Genomic DNA, 19,113 nt, shown 5'->3' with positions numbered 1-19,113 from the left:
CTGGAACGATTTTAATGATTGATTTCCGAATAGCTTAATAATAACCATATTTAAATTGGAAAATAAATTAAGAAAAATTAATATTCTTTGTCTTGGATTACTCAGTAAAGTTGGTATAATTTTATTACTCTACAAAAAATATATTATTATTCTTTCTTTATTCGAAGAAAAAGTACCTACCTATGTAGAAGAACCAAACAAACGTTAGGTTAAAAAAATATTAATTTTTTTTAATCTAAAATTATAATTTCACATGTCGAGTAGAAAAACACCGATATTTTTGTATTATTTAATTTATGTACATCCCTATTAACAAACAAGAAAGAAAGGATTGTTTTAATCCCTAAGCATTAAAAAAAAATATCCTTACGAACTATTTTAACTAAATAAATACCTAATTTGTTTATATGATTTTTCAACAGTTTAAAGCATAAACTAGGTACTATCGGCAACAGTGTTAACTACCCATTGTTAGTCATGTCAGGCAGTCATGGAAATAGATAGTTAACACTGTGCCCGTGTGTACTTCTAAAGGATTATGCGTAGAAATAAAAGGAACTCTTTGAGAGTAGTATTTTACACTGGGAGTTTATTGAGTTTCTAAGCTCCCGCGTCGGCACAGACAAATAAAGCCTAGCTATAGATAGTAAGTGCACGAAAAGTGAGGTAACTTTTAAACTTGATTATTATTTTAATAATATGTGTTATATAACAAATAATAACATTTTATTACGATAAAATCAAAATTCGGCGCAAGCATGACTGGCTCCTCCACGGGTCCCCGCTAATCTACGCTAAATTTTGTCAGTGTGTGCGTGCGCGCCGCATACGTATTGGCGCGTTCACATACAAACTGCGCCCGGTGCGTTTCTATGAAGATAACCTACTCATTTGTATTTACTCTGGTAATGACAAGATTTTTGTCTCACTTTTGACGATGCCTTTGTATGAAGACTATCCATCTAATTCTAGGCCTTATTAATCTAAGACAGCGGGCTAAACTTTGGTGGGTTCCAGGATATTGCACGTTCTACAAATGTCACAGTCGCAGTCCCAGTTGAATGAGGGCTATCGTTTTAGCGCTCACCGGTTAGCGCCACTGTAGAGTAAGGTCCTGTCACTTGCTAGGAGCGAAGACAGTGGCACCAACCGGTGAGCTCTAAAGCGGTAGGAGGAGGACTATCGCATTTGCACTCATCAAGATGGCGCCACTGTAGAGTGAGGTCCTGTCAATCACCAGGGGTGCCAACTGTTAAGTATAAAAACGATAGCCCTCACTGGTGAGCTCTAAAGTGGTAGGAGGAGGACTATCGCATTTGTACTCATCAAGATGGCGTCACTGTAGAGTAAGGTCCTGTCAATCACCAGGGGTGCCAACTGTTAAGTATTTATTTATTTATTTTATTTTATTCGGAAAACCAACAGCAATACAATACAAATAATGGGACCTTAAATTATGCATCTGCTTAGCCATTTATAGGTAATCGCAAATGGAATATAAAAACGATAGCCCTCATTGTGGTCCGGCTGGTCGTTAGCCTCGTGCGAGGTGCGCGGCCCGGGCGGGCGCGGCGGGCGCGAGGCCGGTGAGCTCGGCGGCGCGCTGGAACACGTCGTCGGCACGAGGCCGTGCACGCGCCGCCCCGTGCCGCAGCACGTCGCGCAGCAGCGCCGGCCGCGCGCGGTACTGACGAGCACGCTCGCGAATGGGTGCGATCGTCGCGCACAGCTCGCGCGCCACCTGCGGACCGTAAGCGTTCTCAAAAAAACTCCGAGGACTAAAGAACAACTGGGCGACGAGTGGCAATGATCAGGGCACATGGTACGCAAAACCGATGGGGGAGCAAGGTTCTGGAGTGGAGGCCGAGCCACGTACTTTATGAGGTCGTCGGTGCACCTTGTGGGTGGACGTCTCACGCTGCGTTTTACCAAGAGGCGTAGTCTATATTCGATATCGAATGCGTAAAAAATGACATTAAATGTATGACGGATTGTACAGCGCCCCTACCGAGTACTTTCAAGAACTAAAATTTTCATAATAATATATTTTTTTAACGTAGTCGATATCGAATGCATTTGACATAAACTCACACTACACCCCGTGGAAAACGCAGCATGAGACGTCTACCCACAAGGTAGACCAACGACCTCATAAAGGTAGCAAAATGGAGCTAGATGCAGTTCATCAGTGGACGTCTTGTGTCTGAAATTAGGACGATGACGAGTGACAGCTGTGACCTCCGATAGATGGCGGGCACGGTTGCTCGTAGGGGCGTACCTCGCGCTTGTACTGCGCCGTGGTGAGCCCGTCGCTTTCCTCCACCACCTCCTCGGGCGTCTTGTCGGCGGCCAGGCAGTGCAGCGCCACCAGGTTGGCCACGCCCGGCCGCGCCTCCGGCTCGTACGTCACCTGCGGTTTAAGAACAAAATAATGGAAGCAGTGATCAAAGAGTTTGTTACTGAGTTTGTTCCGGCGTTTCTTTTCAGCACTTGCCATATGTTTGTCTCGAAGCGCTGGTAGGGCCCAAAAGATAAGGAGACATGTAAAGTGCCCCATAAGCGCTACCTTTTCTTTTTTATATTTACTATATTTGACGTTCATAAGTGCCACTTGTGGTCTAAATTGAATAAATATTTTTTTGATTTTGAAAACATCAATTAGTTCTGTCATTCGGGTGAAGTTCACGCACCTGTGGAGTGAAGTCTGTGACTGCTTTTCTGATTTTTTTAGTGATAACGTCGTCCGAATCGCTCAGCAGTATCCGCGACTTGGGGTCAGCGTCCGACTTCGACATTTTCTTACTCGGGTCGCGTAAGCTCAGTATCCTGTCACTGCCATCCTCTGTGGAGAAGAAAAAATATTTCAGTACTACCTCTTGGCGAGGAACCTCTACACTCATATGGCGTAGTTACACTATGCGGGAAATTGATCGAGACATAATGTGCTTGCGTGATCGAATGAAAAATGAGGAGATCCGCAGGAGAACTAAAGTGACCGAATCGCTAAAATCAAGTGGTAGCAGGTGGGCGGGGCATAGCTCGCAGAGCTGATGGCCGCTGGGGCAGAAAAGTTTTCGAGTGGTTATCACCAGCCAGAAGACGTAGTGTGGGCAGGCCTCCAACTAGGCAGGCCGACAATCTGGTGAAGGTCACGGGAAATGCCTGGAAGCGGGCGGCGCAGGACCGGTCTTTGTGGAAATCCTTGGGTGAGGCCTTTGTCCAGCAGTGGACGTCATTCGGCTGAAACGAACGAACGATATAGCCATACTTCGGTGTCCGTTCTCGCGCTTCGTCTTGGTCAATATATTTTTTTATTTTGTATATTACGTTGATTATGAAGGAAGTACCTGGCAGCAGCGGGCGCGGCGTGGGGAAGAGCGGTCCGTAGCGGTGGCGGAAGGTCCGCACCAGCTGCGCCGCCACCTGCAGGTGCTGCAGCTGGTCGCGCCCCACCGGCACGTGCGTGCCGCGGTACACCAGCACGTCCGCCGCCTGCACGCGACAGTTTATTATGTCTTTACACAAATTGATCCCTGTCGCCCATGGACCCACGTCACCCACTCGCAACACAGGCATAATTATGTATTTATATTTAGCGTTCCACGGAGGGTCAACGGGATTATATTTTATTTATGCAACGTGTCCCAAATTCAACGATAAGCCGGCGCCGTAGGGTGGACATGATCAAGACTACTTTAGGAATAATAAGAAAAAAAATCTATAAAATTTTCTTCAAATATTTGTTTTTTTTTTTTGTATCAGCAACCTAAGTAGTACCTACTACAACTCTCAAAAACCTCAAAATTCTTGCAGTTTTTGTTTTTTTTTTTCTTTATTTTGAAAAGCTTTTATCTTTTAATTTTTCCTAAAGTAGCCATGAATATTGGCACATATATTTTGTACTAACTTTTGCCCACGGCTTCACCCGCGTTAAATTTCGTTTGTCACAGATCGTCATAAATTATAGCCTATATGTTATTTTTGGTTATAAACAATAATACTGTAAAGTTTCATCAATATCCGTTCAGTACTTTTTGCGTGAAAGAGTAACAAACATGTTGATATCCAGACATTCATACAAACTTTCGCATTTATAATATTAGTAGGATAAAAAAGAATTGAAATAAAGCTACCTGCAGCACAGGGTAGAGTAGCAGCCCCAGCGGCACCTCCTTGGTGGCGGCGGCCTTCTCCTTGTACTGCGGCAGGTGCGCCAGCCGCGCGTGCGTGGCGAGGCACGCCAGCAGCCAGCACAGCTCGGCGTGGCGCGGCACGGCCGACTGCGCGAACAGTGTGCTCCGGTCCGGGTCGATGCCGCTGGCTAGCAGGTACGCTGTTAGGTCTAGAACGTTCTCTTGGAGCTGTTGAGGGTCCTGGAGTTGTTTTTATAATTTTGTGAGTATAAACTTTGAATGATAATACTGAACTACCAAATATTGTACGTCCGAAATGGACAATTCTGTTGATACCTTGACATGCATGTATTATTTTTAACAACCAATGTACTTACACAGAAAAGACAATAAATGATTATCTTATCTTATCTGAACATGAATAATGATTAAGCAAACTTTCATTTGAACCAAAAATATCTATAATTTAAGGATTGAGGTATATTTTGTTTGAGGAATCAGACAATTAATGGCCAAAACTAGGGTCAAACTAAGTAGCTTTCAACAAGCAATGCTCAATACCCAATAATTTACTAAGTACATCCACAGTGTTACAGAAGTGGCATGATAATTTGATTTAGAAAATGAGATGCTTTCAGATAATAATGAAACTAGTCTTGGTGGCTTCATCCCCAGCTACCAAAGTCCTCGCTCATATGGCCGTTCCGTAGTGACTAGTAGAAAGACCTGTTTAGTGGTGAGCGAGTGCAGGTCGGCGATGAAGATGGTGAGGTCGTCGCCGGCGTCCTGCAGGCGCACGCAGCGCCGCACCGCGCCGAAGTAGTTGCCCACGTGCAGCGCTCCCGTCGGCTGCACGCCCGACACCACGCGCCGCTCCCAGCGCGCGCCCGCTTCGTCCGCGCCGTCACCGTCGCCCGCCTCTGCAGAGCTGCCCACTGGCGGCGCCGTTTCTAAACTCTGCAATTTTTTATCAAATCTCACATGAGTCTACGCGACAGAGCTTTCAGATTACAAGAAGTCTCAATGTAAAGCACCTATCCTATGACTGTTCTTCTTCTGAAATCACTTGATTATAGGTTAGAATGTTCAATACTTCAGGAAGCTCTTTAGAAACGAGTCTACTTATTATTAAATTACGGAATCTTATACAAAACTCAAAATAAACATTAATCCCATCCAAACTAATAGAGAAATAATGTAAATAAACGTACCTTACTGGACAAACTTCGAGCGATAGCATTTTGGCGAAAACCATGAATACATCGCTTACAATGAACGAGACCTTTCCTGAAGACATCCATTTATCAGAATTGTGTACACCTAAATACCGTGTAATAAACGTTTTGTTTTTATCAATTCACTAATCCAATTTTATATCAACACCAAAATGCAAAAAATCCACAAATTGACAGCAATCAGCTGTGTTTTGTTGTCAAAAGTGCACCATAGACAACCAAACTATGTAGAAAAATAAAAGTCAAAACAATTTGTTTATGGTAAGAAAATTTTTATAACCTCTGGCGCCTACAATTTTTTAACGAAGAATTGAAAAAACATTGATAAATAATACTCGAGATTGGTTAAATTTGTTATTTACGCACAGTTTTGGGACCTAATATTGTGAGTATGAATTAAATATTAAGAATTCTTATGTCGATTTAGGTTCGTTTACTGAACTAAGATTTGCCGCTTGTGGTTTAGTTTTCATTTTATAAACCTGTAAGGCTTTATTAATCTAAGCCTGTAAGTCCGTATTCTTTGGTAAGTCCTTTCCCTATTCCTTTTATACTATCTCTATGCCAAATTTCATCAAAATCAGTTCAGTGATTTAGGCGTGAAAGCAAGATAGACAGAGTTACTTTCGCATTTATAATATTAGTATAGATAACAAACGAAAGCGAATAGGTATAGAAAATAGTGGGCCACTACGTCAATACCAATAGGCTCGCTCAGCATTTATCATCCAAGAAACTGGTCTTCAACAGGTGAGTTTATTTAAAAAAAATATTAATGTTTACACTCTGAAGATCCGAAAGACTAATTTTGGAGCTTGAATTTACTTTATAGTGATCATAAAAACAAAAAGCTGTTGTATTTAATCACCAAAATCACTCTTTCCGGTTGGAATAGTTTACTAAGACACCTTGTATAAATACAAATAAATTCAGGGATGTAACCATATCTAAGGGCTAGGCTAGTTAACTACTAAGTTTTACTTGTGTTATTCAAAGTAGCTGACCCGACTGATTTTGTAGAACTTATGGAAAGTTAATATGGCTGTTAAGTTTATTCCATTTCTTTTCTAATTTTTTTTTAATTTTTCTTGCACAGGAACTGACAATAACGAATGCAATGAAAAATAATTTTAGAAATCGGTCCATCCTTTCACCCATGAAAAATAGGGATTCATTTTTATACAGGGTAAAGTTATTTGTTATGTTATCGGGTGATACCTTTAAAATTTGGTTTGTATTTACAAATAATTTTTCTACCATGTACTGATTTTTATTTATGAGTCACTAAGGTTTAGTAGTTTTCATGACACGACATAATAGGTCCATGATGACATCGCTTGGCCTACATTCTCTGTGTTTTCAACCGACTTCAAAAAAGGAGGAGGTTCTCAATTCGACCCGTATGTTTTTTTTTTTTTTCTATGTTTGTTACGCGATAACTCCGCCAATTATGAACCGATTTGAACAAATCTTTTTTCGGCGTATAGGTAATACCTCAAGGGTGGTCCCATTTAAATTTAATAATAGAAAAAACAACCCCCAAGGGTGGAAAATTGGGGATGAACTTTTTTATACGCAATATCTCCGCCGATTATAAATCAATTTGAACGATTATTTTTTTGTTGAATAGGTATTATCAAAAGGGTGGTTTCATGCGAATTTGAAGAAAATATTTCACCCCCAAGGGTGGAAAATTGGGGATGAACTTTTTTATACGCAATATTTTTAATTTTTAGTTTTTTTTTTGTGTTCACGCATTTGAAGTCGGTTTTATTTTTTTAAAAAGTTAATTATTGTTGATGCGCTTGTGGTGTCCTGACATAACAAAATGTATTTCCAGTGATCCTTGGCGATGGCAGCGGCGCCGGCGCTGGGCGCGGTGCGCGGCGCGGGCCGCATGGCGGCGTGGCGCGCGCACGCGTACGGCGCGCTGGACGAGCTGCGGCTGGAGGCGGCGCGCGTGCCCGCCCTGCGCGCGCCCGACGACGTGCTCGTGCGCGTCGCCGCCTCCTCCATCAACCCGCTCGACGTCGCCATGCTGGGTGAGGCTGACTTTTAAAAAATATATATTAAAAAAACATGCAGAAGCACTAAAGGCGTAATAGACTGCAGTGAGCCTCTGTCGCGAATCAAGTTACAGGTGCCGATTCGTGCCAATATCAGGAGAAATTATCTTAGATTCCACGTTGATGCATGTACCACTAATTATGGATCTTATGGAGTTATCTTAAAGAGTTTAATAACTGTTAATTGCCATGTACCGTGTGTCCTCACTATATTTTATCAACATTGTTAACCTGTGTTACTTAAGGCTGCCGCGACACAAGCACAGCTTAGTGCAGCAGCCGCTAGATAAACAAACTGTAATTCTTTTGTTGGCAAATAAAATACTTTTTACTTAATTCCTTCTTTAACAGAGTTTTTAAAAGTTTCGTTTTGTTCCATTTAGCGAAACGTAAGGCATATTTGATCTAAAGTGCCTATTCTATTATTTATTATATACTAGCGGCGGCCCGCGACTTCGTACGCGTGGATCCCGTTTTACCCCCTTTTCCCGAATTTTCTTTGCTATAAACCTCACGGAGCCCGAGACCTTTCCAACGAATGCAAAACCGTGGAAATCGGTTCGTGCGTTCTGGAGTTATAGCGTCAGGGAGGAAAACCCGACTTATTTTTATATAGTAGATTATGTTGTTTTTTTTTTCATGAAAATAAATTGCTTTCCAGGCGGCTACGGGTCGCGCGTGCTGAACGCGCTGCGCAGCGTGGAGGGCGCGGAGGGCGCGGAGGGCGTGGAGTTCCCGCTGGTGTGCGGGCGCGACTTCGCGGGCACGGCCGTGCGCTGCGGCCCGGCGGCGCGCCTGCGGCCCGGCGCGCGCGTGTGGGGCGTGCTGCCGCCGCACCGGCCCGGCGCGCACGCCGACTACGTGCTGGTGCGCGACCGCTGGGTGCGTGCCGAGGGAGATATTTGACGCGACCGAACATACCTAATACTATTCCCTAATAATTTGAAATCACAACTTTTTTAAAAAGATCCTTCATTCTAGTCTTAAAAACTTAATTAATTTTAAATTACCTGTAAATTAAGAATTTTGGTTGCATCGTAGTCGAAGAAGGTTGGCAAAATAGTGATGTCACTCGCTTGTATTGCTGTACAAAATCTATGGGAATCTCGTTTTGACAGTTTTAAAAAACATATAAATCGATTGGCGGTGCTAATACGTGTTTTGACAATATAACATAGCGTTTCTTCGGCAGGCGGGACTGGCGCCGTCGACGCTAGACGACTTGCAAGCGGGCGGCGCGCTGTACGCGGCGCTGAGCGCGAGCGCGGCCCTGCGCGCGGGCGGGCTGCGGGCGGGGGCGCGGGCCGCACGCGTGCTGCTGCTGGGGCTGGGCGGCGTGGGCCACGCGGCGCTGCAGCTGCTGGTGGCGGCCGGCGCGCGGGTGAGCGTGTGCCGGGCCGGCGCCGGCTCGGCTGGACGACTGCAGGCGGGGGCGCGGGCCGCTGCTGGGGCTGGGCGGCGTGGGCCACGCGGCGCTGCAGCTGCTGGTGGCGGCCGGCGCGCGGGTGAGCGTGTGCCGGGCCGGCGCCGGCTCGGCTGGACGACTGCAGGCGGGGGCGCGGGCCGCCGCTGGGGCTGGGCGGCGTGGGCCACGCGGCGCTGCAGCTGCTGGTGGCGGCCGGCGCGCGGGTGAGCGTGTGCCGGGCCGGCGCCGGCTCGGCTGGACGACTGCAGGCGGGGGCGCGGGCCGCCGCTGGGGCTGGGCGGCGTGGGCCACGCGGCGCTGCAGCTGCTGGTGGCGGCCGGCGCGCGGGTGAGCGTGTGCCGGGCCGGCGCCGGCTCGGCTGGACGACTGCAGGCGGGGGCGCGGGCCGCTGCTGGGGCTGGGCGGCGTGGGCCACGCGGCGCTGCAGCTGCTGGTGGCGGCCGGCGCGCGGGTGAGCGTGTGCCGGGCCGGCGCCGGCTCGGCTGGACGACTGCAGGCGGGGGCGCGGGCCGCTGCTGGGGCTGGGCGGCGTGGGCCACGCGGCGCTGCAGCTGCTGGTGGCGGCCGGCGCGCGGGTGAGCGTGTGCCGGGCCGGCGCCGGCTCGGCTGGACGACTGCAGGCGGGGGCGCGGGCCGCTGCTGGGGCTGGGCGGCGTGAGCCACGCAGGCAAATTTTTATTTTGAACTGGATCAAGCTGGATTTTTTTTTTGTATCGGATTGGAATTTTTGACTCCTCTGCAGCTGCGCCCTAAGGGGAGTAATTATTTTCTCGTTTCCTTCGTCGCTATGTAGCTTAAACGACTTGACGGAGTTTAGCTTGAGAGACTGAGAAATTCTTATCTCTCGTGAGAGTGATACTGGGTACGTTAAAATTTCAGTTCATTTATTAAGTACATAAGTTTGAAACTGTAAGTTATTTTCAGCACGCAGTCAAGTTTTTTATGTAATGTAGGGACCGGGAGTTGGCAATGAAAGAGATACTGCCCTAAGGCAGCACTGGCAGGGTCGCCATGTAATGTGGGGACCGGGAGTTGACAATGAAAGAGATAATACTGTGCGATGCGAGTATATTTGTGTATCCATTTACACAGCAACATCAAATATATAGGCTTATTGTATGTTAGTGTGAGGGTGGCGCTTACACATACTACATTTATTTTTTTCAATATGTAATGATGTCCCCCAGGTGATAGTGGGGTGCGCGGGCGAGCAGTGTGACCGCGCACTGGCGCTGGGCGCGGCGGCGGCGCTGGACCGCCACGCGCCCGACTACGCGCGTCTACTCGAGGACTCCGGCCCGTGAGTGTTGTGACGCGTCTGTAGAAACAGCGCCGACAACTCGGCGAGAATAAGCTGAGCTTTACATTTGTGTGATTGATCACCAAAAGTAGTCAGATAAAAAAATCACAAAAATGTTTGGATGGAAAAATTGAACACGTCACGCTACTACCGCTCCGAGAGATGAAGTGTGATAGATGCGCGGCGGACTTTCACCTGAAACCGAATGCCAAAAAATTCAAAGCTCAGCTTACGCCTCGCGAACTGTATCAACTAGTATCAAGTTACATAATAGGGAATATGCAAGGCTTTTTATTTTTCTCACATTTCAGTAGCCTTGGCATTATCAAATCAATTATTGCTTTTCTTTAACAAACATTTCAAAAGATACCTAAAATATAGACGTTAGAGATCTCATGACGTCATTGGTCATGTAAGAACGACGCGCAGTCCCATACAAGTTACTATTGTTTTGGTGACATTTGACGTCACGCTCAGCTATTTCCATACAATGTTTAAACACTTGAACTTTTTTGTTTCCAGTCTGATTTCAATACAAGTTTTTCAAAAATTCTATGATTTAACTAGTGTTTATTTATACATAATTTATTAACTTCTAAAATCGATGCATATTCCCTATTGTGTCGATGAAATTTGCGCAAAGTAATATAGTGCTTCATCGCTAGGAGTGCACCAATAGAGACGTTCCTGCGGTCGTCTGACCGTAGACATGAAAATATCCATCTTAAAATTAAAGCAAATTGATTTTTTTTTTTTCGATGATAAGTTTTGTATTAGTAGGTAACGCGATGTTTTAACCACTACTAGACGCACAATGTCCAACCGGCAGAAGGTCGTAGAAGTTATCGACAGAAGATCGTAATATTCATGATGTGCGTTCCCTTCGAGAGGCCACTGTGGAAAACGAAGTTTTCGTGTACATAAATATTTAGCAGAACCTCTAAAACAAATGTAGCCAGAATGATAAATTTGTAGGTGTTGTAAGTTGGACGCTACAACCCGCCGAATGTGGTCCCTCAGATGAACTATGTCAAATACCAAATTACTGAATCTGACCAAATAAGATGATTTTGATGAATGGTAATATTTAGGAGGTAAATCGTAGGGCTACATACGAAAATAAGAGCTCTGGGTAGTTACTGCAAATAAAGAAAATCCAATCAGACGATGGGCCCTCAGTTCACCAGTGCACAAAATTTACTTTAATGCTACAAATTGGAACTTAAGACTAAGTTCCTTTAGTAAGGTTTTAATTTTAGCAGAAGTAGCCACAATGCTACCCTGAGAGTACAGGGTTTATATATTCTACTAGTACAGAATAAAAGCTCTAGTAAAGTGAGCCCTCGGAAAACACGCTAAAAACCAATTCCATGATAAATATCTCGCCCAACTCATTGTTTGATAAAAAATAGTTTACACCATTTTATGTACAAAATTTGCAGTTTAAAATTGTATTCAAATATTATTGCCGGTCCTGTGCCGCTCGCATCCAGGTACCTCCCGCGAACTTCACCAAAACGTCGGTCCACGCCACGTCTTCCGGCTCGTCGTCGCCACTCAAGAACTTTCCTGCCCCAGCGGCCATCAGCTCTACGAGCTATGTGCCTTTTTTTTTTTTTTTCGACTGGAAAATGCATGAAACTGCATACTCACCAGCCCGGGGGAGCCAATGAGTTATGTGGGGCTTTCCTCGCCTGAAGGGCAAGGCCTACCCACTAAAAACCAGTCGGGTCCCTCTGGTCGCGCTCAGTGGGGCAGTATACGAGTCGAAGAATCGTTCGCATGCGTGCCCCCACGCAACAGCCGCAGCCTCGCTCTATAGACCTTTTCAGTGGGGTCCTCTCTCCAAAGCGCGCGGGGAGTCCGCGCGCACTTCGGGCCTCAGTGTTAGGAAGCGGACGCCCCCGCGTCCACCTCCATGAGGCTAGCCGTTCGGCCGGGCCTGGATAGCGCCGGCTTAGGCATCTGCAGTGGCTGAGGGCAATCTTTCGTCCCCAGCATGTGGTCCGCTACCTTTCCTACCGCTGCACAAAGTAGGCAGTGGGGTTCTTTGGCGGGACACACCTTCCTCTGGTGCCCAGACTGACCGCATCGGAAGCAGAGTTCGCTGCGGTCGCTGACGTCGGCAGCACATTTGTGGGCGACATGTCCGTCGCCCCAACATGACACACACCTCAAAGGCCTCGGTTTAAGCAGTGTAATTTGTACCGAGGCCCATCCAACAAGAAGCCGGCGGAGACCTGCCAGCTGTTTCGCCGTTTTCGACGGTACCCGCGCGATGACATTGCGGGTGTCCCGGGTTTTGCTTATTTTGCCCACTTTTATTTGCTCTGGTGGGCACCCGGTTTTTGTGGAGATTGCCGTCGTGATGTCCAACTGTTCGATGGATTCATCCAAACCGGACAGTCGGATGTCTTCACTTTTAATTGGTCGCCTTATTGCAACCATATCCGCTGGAAAAGCAGGGACAGCACGAAGGGCAGCGGCCAGCCTATCCGCTTTCTCCTCCGCTTCTGAACCGGAAAGGACGAGGAGCTTTGCTGCCGTCTGACCTGGCTTAAAACGAAGTCCTTCTGTTATGCCCAGTTGGGCGAGATCCACCTGTTGTTTTGCAATGTGCATAAACCATTGAAAATCACAAGGTGGATCCTGGTGAGCGGCCTCCGGCGTAAATACTACTGAAATTGCAGCCGTTCTTGGGACACGAACCCTACGGGCTTTGCCCTTTTCTAGCCCAAGCTGCCACTTGATTTTAGCTATTCTGCGGGCTATGTCAGTCACTTTGGTTCTCCTACGAATCTCCTCATTTCTGATTCGATCACGTAGGGAAACTCCGAGCATAGCTCGCTCCATGGCCCTTTGGGTGACCTTGAGCCTTCATGAGGCCCATAGTAAACGACCACGTCTCAGATCCGTATACCATCACTGGCAACACACACTGGTCAGTCTTAAATAAATAAAATAAAATAAAAGTATTTAGGTAATTCAGATAACAGAGATCCATAAATGTTAGTAAAAACTTAGGCTAATGTTAGTATCTTATTTCTAAAACCGACCTCGTCCTGCTGAGCATGTGGCCAATCAGTGGACAATCCCCACTTTCGGCTATCTCCTTCAGTACGCTGTGGCACAGTTCTTAAGACACTGCGGTATTTCGGACGTGAGAATATCGCGAAGCTTCCCGGCGGACGCTGCCCAGCCGAGTTGAACGATTGAGTAAAAATCGCCCTGTATACATGGTGATTTTGTTATCAGTATACTTTTTTTTATTATGCTCTATCTATAGAAATGTTTAACAGTACAACTTTATCTTGAATTTTTTTAATCATGGTATAGGTTGTGTAGGGACACTTTTTCCAGTTAACCATTAATTTTCAGATGTGTGGTTACCCTAATACGAATATTTTGTTCACACATAAATGAGTCCGTTATATTTCAAGAAAGGAAATATTTACACACCACACAGATACTCAAGTTTGTACTACGAAATGACTACGTTTTTATATTATTATGTGTAAATTAATACACCTTCCACCTTGTCTCTAAATATGATAACTATTTTCTGAAACGTGTGGCCCGAGGGCTCACTTTACTAGAGCTTTTATTCTGTACTAGTAGAATATATAAACCCTGTACTCTCAGGGTAGCATTGTGGCTACTTCTGCTAAAATTAAAACCTTACTAAAGGAACTTAGTCTCAAGTTCCAATTTGTAGCATTAAAGTAAATTTTGTGCACTGGTGAACTGAGGGCCCATCGTCTGATTGGATTTTCTTTATTTGCAGTAACTATCCAGAGCTCTTATTTTCGTATGTAGCCCTACGATTTACCTCCTAAATATTACCATTCATCAAAATCATCTTATTTGGTCAGATTCAGTAATTTGGTATTTGACATAGTTCATCTGAGGGACCACATTCGGCGGGTTGTAGCGTCCAACTTACAACACCTACAAATTTATCATTCTGGCTACATTTGTTTTAGAGGTTCTGCTAAATATTTATGTATACGAAAACTTCGTTTTCCACAGTGGCCTCTCGAAGGGAACGCACATATATTCATGTTGATAACATTATGGAATCATCATTAATTATATCTTTCACAGAGTCAGATGAAACCAATAACAGTTCTGACTCTGATATCAGTTTAGACAGTTACTTAAAACGAGTAATAATCTAAAATAATATTTGTTTTGATGTTTTGTTTAACTTTATTGACGTCTAACATTTATTATTATCATTCTTTCTTTTTAATAAATAAATTAAACAGAATATTTGATGATAAGAATAGGTTCAGTAAATATCTTCTAAAAACGAAATTACGTGTTTTGCTTTTTGAATTCACAATTAAAAATTCACCTTCTGCAAAATTACTTGTAGATAAATGTTTATTATTTTTTAATTAATTTTATCTATCATCATGTTTTGTAACAGTCAAGCAGTCTACCTACAGTTAAACAACAAAGAAGTTAAGATTACTTATAAATATTCATGTTATTTGCATAAACATATATTTTTTTTACCTCATGTAAAAAACACTGAAACGTAACTTGTACTTGCTTATTTTTATTTTCTTGTTTATTTGCGGTGCGCAATTTAAATATTATGTTATTTATGTGGTACATCAACAGTGGGGGGCTTTGAATTATTGATAGCTATAATTACACCTACTAAAGGTAAAAGTTGAATAAAACAGCCATTGTTATAGTTTTTCCTGGTTGAGCGTATCTCTGTACGCACAGTCATGACACAATCATGACCCAGTGCTGTATCGGCGGCGTGACTAAGAGTGCGAATTGTTCCAAAAAGCTTGATAAGGCGCGAGCTAGTAACAATATGATCACTGTTATCTGCGCTTAAACTTCGTTATTATGCTGCAATGGAATTGAACCGAGTATAAACAAATATCGCTGACATATTCAGCTCAACAATCTATTTCAATGAACCTGTAATTCGTGCTGATCGATAATTCTCAGCACTCATCTGCTGAGAATTTAAATGTTTCTAAAGAAAAAATCTAATAATAAAATTTAAGAGTTCTCATTGTGTCCGCTCCAGACAGGTATTATTAAGGCTTCGGTCTCTGTTGGACCGATGTTTGAATTCTATAGCTCGCACGTATATGATCCACTATTCATTAGATAACGTATCCTCAATGAAGATTTTGGTCGTTCCTTGCGGTGTGGACAGTCGCAGTGTGCCATTTGTGTGCGCAGGTATGAGGTGATCCTGGACTGCGCGGGGCTGGGCGGCGCGGAGGCGGGCGCGCGGCGCTGGCGGTTCGGGCGCTACGTCACGCTCACCACGCCGCTGCTGCGTGACACCGACGCGCGCGGCCTGCTGGCCGGCACCGCTGTACGACCCGTGCTTTTTACCTTTTAGTCCAGTCATTTAAGCTTAAATTAGGTAAGAATCTCGGAATTCGAGATACCCAGCTGTAAGTCTGTAAATACTTGTATATTGACACCCTAAAAGTTGTCTCAAAACCTACATATGGTAGGGTGTAAGCAACTATTAAATTTTAAGGTCAAAGGTCACAAAAATCGGTTTTTTGCGCTTTTTTTATAAATATCTCATTTCCTATGGGTTTTTTGCTATTTGTATTTATTATCAATATTGTAGAATACTAAATTCTCTACAAATTTTGTTTAAAAAATTTTTTTATACGGTGAACCGTTTTCGAGATAGAGGGCGGAGAGCGCGCGGTCACTGCATCACTTCAGGTCAATTTAAGTGGTTTAGGTTTTTCATACAAAAGGATTTTCCCGCTAATTCCTGTGGGAATTTCGGTAATTACTTGTTGTAAATAAGCTTTAAGTTTACTAAGGTACCTACATGCCAAATTTCAAGCGTCTAACTTCCGTTAAGCGTTTAGATTTTTCATACAAAAGGATTTTCCCGCTAATTCCTGTTCCCGTGGGAATTCCTAAGTAAACTATAACCTGCCCAGGTGTATGAAGAATAATTGTACCAAGTTTCGTTAAAATCCGTCGAGTAGTTTTTGTTTCTATAAGGAACATACAGACGGACAGACAGACACAAAAATTTTACTGATTGCATTTTTGGCATCAGTATCGATCACTAATCACCCCCTGATAGTTATTTTGAAAATATATTTCATGTATAGAATTCTGTCCGTCTGTATGTTCCTTATAGAAACAAAAACTACTCGACGGATTTTAACGAAACTTGGTACAATTATTCTTCATACACCTGGGCAGGTTATAGTTTACTTAGGAATTCCCACGGGAACAGGAATTAGCGGGAAAATCCTTTTGTATGAAAAATCTAAATGCTTAACGGAAGTTAGACGCTTGAAATTTGGCATGTAGGTAACTTAGTAAACTCAAAGCTTAGTTACAACAAGGAATTCCCGAAATTCCCATAGGAATTAGCGGGAAAATTCTTTTGTATGAAAAATCTAAACCGCTTAAGTAGACCTGAAGTGATGCAGTGACCGCGCGCTCTCCGCCCTCTATCTCGAAAACGGTTCACCGTATAAAAAAAGTTTTTAAACAAAATTTGTAGATAATTTAGTATTCTACAATATTGATAATAAATACAAATAGCAAAAAACCCATAGGAAATGAGATATTTCTAAAAAAAGCGCAAAAAACCGATTTTTGTGACCGTTGACCTTGAAATTTAATAGTTGCTTACACCCTACCATATGTAGGTTTTGAGACAACTTTTAGGGTGTCAATATACACGTATTTACAGACTTACAGCTGGGTATCTAGAATTCCGAGGTGAACTTACTATAATGACTGGACTATTTCTTTCAAAATTTACAATGCCGATGCCGGCGCTGGACTGGTTTCCTTTGCACATAGTTTTAAAAATATTGTACTTTACCAGACACTTAGTTAGATTGAGATTTTGATTAGAATAGCCTGGTGATGTCAAGTAACTTATTCTACTTATCTAAAGGTTAAATCGTCAAGTTTACTCTTTCTTTGTTTACCTATTTGCTTTGTATTTACAGCGGAAAAAAACAAACATAATATACGTCGTAAAAATGTAATTGTTTTGGTGTCAAAGGTGGCGACGGCGACGCTGCTGGCGCAGGGCGCGGCGGCGGCGCGCGCGGGCGGCGCGGGCGCGTGCCCGCCGCACGTGCGCTGGGCCTACTTCGCGCCCAACGCAGACGACATCGAGCACCTGAGGAAGCTCGCCGAGCAGGGCAAGGTCAGTTATATCACGCTCGGGGACGTTCGCGAGCTTCTCTCCGAACGTAGATCGTCGGGGCGGGATCGTCGCGAGCGAGCCCCGCTGCCAGTAAAAGAATCGCCGTCCGCTCCCGGTGTGTGACGAGATCATTTTAGGATGCGTAGATTTTAACGCTTAATATACGATCAGTCCTCGTGAAAGATATTTATTTTGCATCGCGGTCTCCCCACGAGTCGTGGTCCAATCGCGTCGCTGCGGCGGGACAGCAAGCTGGCGAGCGTAGGGCCGTTTACACGTATGCTTGCTATGCGTAATTATTTTTCTACTTTTTGTGTACTTTTTTGAAGTCAGTTTAATATTTAAAGTCGTTTTTTTTTTATTAGAGCGTATGATAACTGCGCAAACTTTTATTTTACCCTATGAATAGCAGTCGATTCGTTTCAATTTGATGTAGGTACCTAAAACCCCTTTTTAGGCTTACCGTCCTTGCCTGGTTGACACCTCGTAAGTATCTACTTGTCAACTTGCGGAGGTGCGCATGGTGTAGGTAGACACACATCAACAAGATCAAATAAAAACAATATTTGTGACATCAAAATTACTAGTAGTGACGTCATATATGCTGCACCGGTCTGACGAGTGGATGTGTTGTTGCAGTTCTGCGTGCAGGTGGAGGAGACGTTCGAGTGGTGGCGCGCGCGGGAAGCGTTCGAGCGCGCGGCGCGCGGCTCGGCGCGCGGCAAGCTGCTGCTCGACTTCCGCGCGCAGCCGCGCCACTAGCGTCGAACCACTAGCGTCGCACCACTACACTAGCGCCACTAGCGCCGCGCCGCCTGGTGTCGTGTGCGCAGAGACAGTTTAACTCCTCTCGGTATGGATAGATAGATCAGCTCAGAGCTCGTTATACAAGTATTATACATAAATAATATTTATTATCTTATATTATTAAGTCTATTACAGGGGATATCGATTTTTTGTTTCAATTACGTAGTTAATATTATTATACCGATTCAAAGATGACCATTATTTTGGTGATGGTACCTATAAATTATGTAGTTAGATAAAAGATATTATACTTGATTGGCATTGAAAATACATTTATTATAATTATGTATCTTTTTCTTCATCACAACTGAGTAGGTACCACGCATGTAGTTTTTAAAGGTTAATGTTACATTTATTTTTAGAAATAAACAAATAACTTTTTGGTGTTGGAGTTTTTTTCACCCCATTGAATGCTAAACGTTATCGGCGTATGACGTCATTCCCGCGTCTGCAAGTGTTGTCGGCGCCGATCGTCAACTAAAACAGGTAAGATGTCGCTGCAGCGCCGCTGTTGTGCCTAACTGTGCACAATGTGCATACAAATATTAAGCTACTTTTACTTCACAGTGACGAAAAGACACTAATGGAAACAAAAATAGACATCGAGTTCTAAACAGTTGAGAACTCATTCATTATCCGGCGAGCGTTAGTCGACCGTTTGCAGAACTTGGTGCAGGGTGCAGACTAGGAAGATGGCGGTGGCCACACTGTTACGGAGTAAGTGCGGTCCGGTTTGCACAATTTATAAATATGAATATTATTTCTTGTCAAGTTACAAAAGTAGTAGAATAGAACCCTTTCGATTGACACACACAATGTATTATTAATAAACCTATGTATAATTTTATATATTATTGTATGTATCATGTAGTGTATATGTAAATAAGTAGATGTAGTTATGTAGTACTTGAAAGTTTAGGATACAAAAACTGATGAAGAGAGACAAATCGCGAATTTCAT

The 19,113-nt window shown here is 44.0% G+C and overlaps 2 protein-coding genes across 2 annotated transcripts; one reads left to right on the top strand and one right to left on the bottom strand.

Moving 5' to 3' along the window:
• Window positions 1–275: 275 nt before the first annotated feature.
• On the bottom strand, window positions 276–5,529 carry LOC135077087 (tryptophan--tRNA ligase, mitochondrial). The gene is made up of 7 exons (XM_063971667.1): window positions 5,345–5,529; window positions 4,860–5,090; window positions 4,134–4,373; window positions 3,348–3,492; window positions 2,691–2,842; window positions 2,279–2,410; window positions 276–1,741 (listed from the first exon to the last, which is right to left on the bottom strand). Exons 1-7 carry the CDS (start codon window positions 5,432–5,434, stop codon window positions 1,535–1,537), a joined length of 1,197 nt encoding a protein of 398 aa, XP_063827737.1. The 5' UTR covers window positions 5,435–5,529; the 3' UTR covers window positions 276–1,534.
• Window positions 5,530–5,637: 108 nt separating this feature from the next.
• LOC135077262 (reticulon-4-interacting protein 1 homolog, mitochondrial) lies at window positions 5,638–18,122 on the top strand. Its single transcript, XM_063971798.1, has 8 exons — window positions 5,638–5,753; window positions 7,209–7,410; window positions 8,096–8,316; window positions 8,627–8,939; window positions 9,992–10,160; window positions 15,375–15,513; window positions 17,200–17,346; window positions 17,986–18,122. Exons 2-8 carry the CDS (start codon window positions 7,221–7,223, stop codon window positions 18,106–18,108), a joined length of 1,302 nt encoding a protein of 433 aa, XP_063827868.1. The 5' UTR covers window positions 5,638–5,753; window positions 7,209–7,220; the 3' UTR covers window positions 18,109–18,122.
• Window positions 18,123–19,113: the final 991 nt, after the last annotated feature.

This window comes from Ostrinia nubilalis, chromosome 13, assembly GCF_963855985.1.
Source record: "Ostrinia nubilalis chromosome 13, ilOstNubi1.1, whole genome shotgun sequence".
Classification (NCBI taxonomy): Eukaryota; Metazoa; Arthropoda; class Insecta; order Lepidoptera; family Crambidae; genus Ostrinia; species Ostrinia nubilalis.
Note: the sequence above shows the minus strand (reverse complement) of the source record. Positions and strands in the feature narration are given on the sequence as shown.